Raw genomic sequence first — 6,784 nt, 5'->3', positions numbered from 1 at the left:
AATTCATTGTTAACAATTTCTCGCTTCCAGCACATAACCTCGTGGGTAGATCATCCGTGGATGCGAGGTTTTGAGGTTGAGGTGGAACGCACTATCCCTGTTCCAGCTCCAAAATGTCGCGAAGGACCTGCGTTCCGCAGTCACAGGTGTCCAAAGGCTCTCCCTAGTGAGGGGCGGACACAGTCGCTCTGCTGGGAATGCATCGGCCTGAGAGTAGACTTGACCTCGGCGCCATCTACAAAATTATTTAAATGTAACATGTACCAATGGGGTGCATTCTAGTCACACACACAAAAGGTTATCAGCTTAAAATCCTGACATCACAATGAAAATTTGAGGACTACGTTATTATTCATTCGACATACAAAATTCACATAATAAAATGTTGCAAGAATTAAAAATATAACAGTGCATACCTTGTTAAACATCACCGCGTTATTTTCGAAAGCTGTACACCATTATAATATACTTTATCTCTTATTTACGGGGCTCTCCGGGGCTATATGTGGTGCCCTGAAGTACATTTTGTATAATACTTAACATCAATTATACTGGTAGGCCCAGGCTACTGGTGCTGCCAACTGATCAATCAGAATACACAGTCTGAATTGTTTAAACTTCATTATTTACAAGTGAGTATTGACAGATACGATTCTAAACATGCTAAATGAGTAATTTCACACACTGACAAGATGATACCAATATGAAATGTCTTCTCCATACATTCTTTGCCTCCAGGCTACAGCGTATTGCTCCACCGGTCATCACTTGTGGCCGGCCGTACTCGACTCAAGCCGGTAGGGAGCGCCCTGCTCATCATCGACAATGACCAATATATACGACGTGGCCAAGTGGCCGATATTCTCGCTGCTTGAAGACGAACTCTTGAGCAGCATCAAGCTGGCTTGTGTGTTTGGCAGCGCGGGCAACGAAGCCATCTTCGTCACCAAGGACGACGATGTGTACGCGATCGGGAACAACCACAACGCATGCCTCGGTCTGGGCGATGTGCAGTCTATCTTGACACCGCGCAAGATTGAGTCCCTCTGCCAGAAGGGGCTGTGCACGATGTCCTTCGGCAGTGGACCCCATGTGGTGGCAGCTACTGAGAATGGGGAGATATTCAGGCATGTAGACCATTTCTCTCCTTAAATTCAATTAATTCACTAGCCCAACCAGACGCCGTGTGAAGCGCGACTCATATCGAATTGTGTACAGCGACAGTGCTGTGTATAGTTTTTAATTCACCTGCTATTAATTTTCATGCTGCTACTCTGCCATTTATTCACTTATGATGTAATGTTCACTATTATTCCGGAAGTGGAGAAACCATTACATTAAGGCAATATGTTTGCAAGAAAGACGCCATTGCGAGAGGGAAAAAAATTAAACGTTGGTTTGAATATTCCATAGGAAATTGAATAATATGGTAATTTGATCCATTTATCAGTATACTGTACAATGCTCGACCCAACCTGTAGGTTGCAAAGAAATTCAGCTCTCCTTCACTTGTACATAAAAAAGTCATAATTCAAAAATATATAATAGATATCATTTCAGTTATTTAAATTATGATTCAAAGTCTAATCCTTTCTACTGATGAAGAATTTGTTGTTTCCCCGTACTTAACAATGTACAGGTGCCTTCGATCTGTTCTAATAGGATTTTGATAATTGCATGCAGCAAGAATGGTATCGAATTTGTTTTTGTTCAATTATTCTAGTAAAGAAAAGGTTTGGGGAAGAGAGTGTAGTGATATACCGTAGAGCATGCCTTTATCACTGAGTTACATGTCATTGGGCAACCAATAGACAGGGCAGACTTGAAAATTGCTGAATACATAGTGAATCAAAATGACATCATCAAAAGTGTGAAGTACTCCATGCCTGGAAATGCTACAGAGAAGAAAATACTGAGGGAATAAAAGTATTTGCAAGCTGTATTTGGATTGTCGTATTTCGTCTCTTTAGTCTTTACAAAATGAATTGCAAATTTTTCATGATGAGATGACCCCTATTGTTTTTTTTAGTGCGTTTTGTGTTTGTTTTTGTTTTTGTGGCTTGCAAAATATTAGACTTTTAGTAGGAAGCATCAATCGCATCCATCTTCTAATCTGTTATTATAATTATTTGAAGCTATTTAGTGTATCTTTGCTCACTTGTCTTTACATGTGCCTGTTTGAACATGTAGTTGGGGACACAACGGGTATTGTCAACTCGGTAATGGGTGCACCAACCAGGGAATGCTGCCGTACCAGATCTCCACCAATCTCGGTGACAGCAAGATAAAGCGACTGGCCTGCGGAAGCCACCACACTCTTGCCCTCACTGACAAAGGAGAGGTAAATCCGCACTGGCACCAATTCGCTAACTCCAGCTTTTTTTTATTTTTAAGATTAGATATCACTGAAGGGTAGTACTTCAGTGATTAGTACAGAGTATAGAAAAAAAAATGGCTTGTCTGACTGGTGTCCATACTGCACATGTTTGACTTAAATCCTGTGTCTTACTCTCGGGGGTTGTATTCTGAAAACACCTGAAAGGTAAAAACTTTTCTCATATATGTCACTCAAAATATTTTTACCTGGTATCGGAAAGTCAATGTTCTGAAATGGTGTATTGATATTAAAACAGGGATGACAAAACTTTAATAATTCCCTATGCATATAAAAATTGTATGCAAATAAATGAAACTGGTCTTCTGAAAAGATTTATGTACTAGTAGGGCCCTATTTAGATGCAAAAGATTAAGCTCTGAACATTATTACTTTTTTATCTCAATGGGAGTAGTACACATTACCCATTGAGTCTCCTCATACAATCTGTTAAGAGGGATCAGCGTGATCAGGTGCAATTGTAGCTCACCTACATCCTGATAAAACACTGAGTAAATAATGAATCATTGACTAAAACAAAGCCACATACTTAGCTCATTAAATTGATGATCACAAGCATGTATAAGGTACTGTGCAGAGTAGTATTGAACTGCACATTGAGATTAGGCAGTACACATGTGTACGTACAACACATCTGCATACTTTAGGCACAAAACACAGACCTCGCTCTCTCATAGGAAAAAAAAAAATGATATGAGAATATCAAATATCGTTTCTAATATTTAAGCAAACATGGGTCACATTGAATGAATACAGTTGAGAAGTGTGTGCATGTTAGATTCTGAAGTGGGGGGGGGGGGGGGGGTGATTGGTTGGTGACCAGATATGAGAGAAGGATGAATTAGGCATGGAAATCAATATTGTTATTATTAATTAATTAATTAATTAATTTGTGTGTGGATGTATTTATGTATTTGGCCATGCAATTACAATATAACATACAACATGCAGGGGCACATGTAAAAAATGTAAGGGAGTGACACTTGGACCAGGGCTCACAAAAGTAAAATTCTTAACTATTACCTGGGAGCATGTGAGCCCTCATGTGTCACTCCATATGAATTTCAGGCAACACATATATTGGTATCATTCCAACATTTTGATATGCTACAGTCATCAATCCACTTACATAATATGCAAGTTACACAGCCACCATGCACAAATCATCATTTTTGACTGTGTAGACAGGGAAGAAATAAGAGTACATTGCGGTTCACTGCAATTCACAGCACAGTACACTGTAGTGTCTGGTACTGGGGAAGTATTAGAACTGAATAGGTCCACGTGCAGACAAGGCATTCATCAAATTTCGTCAAACAATAGCTAATTGGGTAATTCTAAGACACATATCTCTCAAGTTGCATTATAAGAGGTTTCAATATCTATTTGCACATTGCACACACTGTACATTCAAGAGCAAAAATGACTGGACTTTGTATTCTATGACATTAGCTCACACCATTTGAATGTTGACCCTTTTTTTTCAACAGGCCATATGCCGTTAATGAATTCCTTGTTTGTTGACTTTCTGTTAGCTTTCAGACCTTTTTTCTTTTGTGTGTGTGTGTGTGTGTGTGTGTGTGTGTGTGCAGCAAACACTGCAATATTCAAGAAGTAATCAGAAAAATTGCATATAACAATGCTCAGGTAGATAAAAATGATGTGTAGTTTTTCCATTTGTAATGAATCTCCTGTTCTTCCATCTCTGCCTAATATAGTACATACCAGTATTTTTGCATTTGACAGCATGCTCATCCGTGTTGTTATTGTCGTGTGCGCTATCAAGATGTCCATTTCTTGTTGTTGTCATTGTTGATGCTATAAGGTGTTTGCATGGGGATACAATAACTGCGGCCAGGTGGGGTCCGGGGCCACAGCAAACATCAACACACCAAGGAGAGTCTCTTCAGTTCTAAGTAAGTATGATCGGCGGTGAATCAAGAATACAGCTAGATGTTGCATTGTAAAGAAATCATGATGCCCCATTTGTTTTTATTTGTATTTTTTTAACAGATTTGTTTATGTTAGAGCATGTGTGAGGGATCTAATAATTGTGTATCATGAGATATTTCATAGAAAGTGACATAGTACATTTTCTTGAATAGTAATATTATTTCTCACAATGGCTCTGTCAGGATTTATTTTTTTCATGGGCATTTATTCTTTACCACTCAAATAATACGAAGGCAATATCATAAAATGCTACTGCAGTACAAAGTAACCACGTGATCACATAATTTGGACACAAGTAACATAAGCATTTATATCCTTCCTTTCTACAACTTTTTTTTTTCACAGAAGTAGAAATTATTGCTTGATAATGTAAACTCCTAGCATCTATTTGTCAGATTTATGAAATTTGGAATAAAAAAGGAAAACAATTGTACAGCAAAACAGACTAGAATCATGTTAAATAAGTAGACCAAACTAGAGAAGCACTCTGAGAGCGCAGACCTCCGCCAAGCATGCAGCTTATTTCCATCACTGATCTTGTTCTTCCATAGAGATATCAGTGATTTCCTACCATACGTACTTATAGCATGCTGAAAACAAGTGTGCTGAAAGTCGCTCGATTTCCCAATATAGAAGCCTTTGTTACGTCATAAACCCTCTGCTGCACGGCGCACCTCGCCCTAGCAGAAACTAGAGCACGCACTTTACAAACCTCAAATACGCGCAGCCTGAACTCGCAAGTTCATTGACCCTACCTGCCAAAATATCAAAAATCCTTCATAAATTCCCCCAAAATTCTCGGATCACTACCAAAAGTTAATCTTTTGGTACTTGTATCATTCTAAACCTTTCCTGCAAGTTTCAGCCCAATCCGTTATCTACTTTTTGAGTTATTTTGTGCACGGACAAACTAACTAACTAACTAACTAACTAACTAACTAACAAACCAACTGTGACGAAAACATAACCTCCTCCCTTGGCGGAACTCCCCCAGCAGTGCTCCACAGCTGCCTCTCCCAACCAGTCACTCAATACATTTGTCTAATCCCCTTCATATGCTTATCATAAGAATTCATTAAAAGGTGGTGTCAAAGGTTAAGTTATAGATTTTGACCAGCATTTTCTGCAAAGAGTGTGTCTAAAACTTAAATTGTGATGAAAATGTTGAAGGTGTACTTCGTGAAGAAGGTTACAATAATAAATGGAAGGAAATTTTTAATGTACTACTGCACACATTTAGCCAGTGTTTGTTAAAATCAGCTTCCATGTTTGATCTATTGGTTTCAGGCTGAAGATTCAGTTTGTCATAATTGATAAACTCTGGAACTTTTTGATTTTGCAAAACTTGCCTCGTCCTTTAATAGTATCATTATTGTATAAAAAATTTGAACATCATGAGAGACAGCGCATTACACAGCATTACATAAACTACAGTTATTTTAGTATCTTTTCAAAACATTTATTTTGATAAAACAGATGATTTGACAATATGAATCATTAAAAACTTAAATGGTAAAACTTTGCCATTTATTCACTTGCATAATTATCATTAACTGAATTTCCACTAATCCAGATGGAAAACGAGTAATATCGATAGCTTGTGGGCAAACATCATCGTTAGCTGTTCTGGAGAGTGGAGAGGTAAGTTCAGGTGCAGTAATAAAAAGAATTTATCTATATGCAGTATTGCAGTCTATGATGACATTTCTGCTCTATAGATAATATCTCTACAACAACAACAACAACAATGACTGCTCCTCCTTAGTCGTCTACTACGACTTCTACTACAACGACTTCTACTACTACGACTTCTACTACTACGACTTCTACTACAACAACTTCTACTACAACGACTTCTACTACTACGACTTCTACTACAACGACTTCTACTACTACGACTTCTACTACTACGACCTCTACTACAACGACTTCTACTACTACGACCTCTACTACTACGACTTCTACTACTACGACCTCTACTACAACGACTTCTACTACTATGACTTCTACTACAACGACTTCTACTACTACGACTTCTACTACTACGACTTCTACTACTACGACTTCTACTACTACGACTTCTACTACTACGACTTCTACTACAACGACTTCTACTACTACGACTTCTACTACTACGACTTCTACTACAACGACTTCTACTACTACGACTTCTACTACTACGACTTCTACTACTACGACTTCTACTACAACGACTTCTACTACTACGACTTCTACTACTACGACTTCTACTACAACGACTTCTACTACTACGACTTCTACTACAACGACTTCTACTACTACGACTTCTACTACAACGACTTCTACTACTACGACTTCTACTACTACGACCTCTACTACTACGACCTCTACTACTACGACCTCTACTACTACGACCTCTACTACTACGACTTCTACTACTATGACTTCTACTACAAC

At 38.4% G+C, this 6,784-nt stretch overlaps 1 protein-coding gene across 1 annotated transcript in view; it reads left to right on the top strand.

Moving 5' to 3' along the window:
- The first annotated feature begins 825 nt into the window (after window positions 1–825).
- The window catches only part of LOC139730909 (RCC1 and BTB domain-containing protein 1-like), a 22,543-nt gene continuing 16,584 nt past the window's right edge, over window positions 826–6,784 (top strand). Inside the window, exons 1-4 of the mRNA XM_071641789.1 lie at window positions 826–1,127; window positions 2,191–2,341; window positions 4,221–4,311; window positions 5,922–5,989. Of these exons, the coding sequence (XP_071497890.1) occupies window positions 826–1,127; window positions 2,191–2,341; window positions 4,221–4,311; window positions 5,922–5,989 (612 nt within the window). The remainder of the gene's footprint in view (window positions 1,128–2,190; window positions 2,342–4,220; window positions 4,312–5,921; window positions 5,990–6,784) is intronic.

This window comes from Diadema antillarum, unplaced genomic scaffold, assembly GCF_040938485.1.
Source record: "Diadema antillarum isolate AM-2024a unplaced genomic scaffold, OU_Dant_1.0 seq00000343_RagTag, whole genome shotgun sequence".
Classification (NCBI taxonomy): Eukaryota; Metazoa; Echinodermata; class Echinoidea; order Diadematoida; family Diadematidae; genus Diadema; species Diadema antillarum.
The sequence above is the reverse complement of the archived record's forward strand: the minus strand, read 5'-3'. Positions and strand labels throughout refer to the sequence as shown.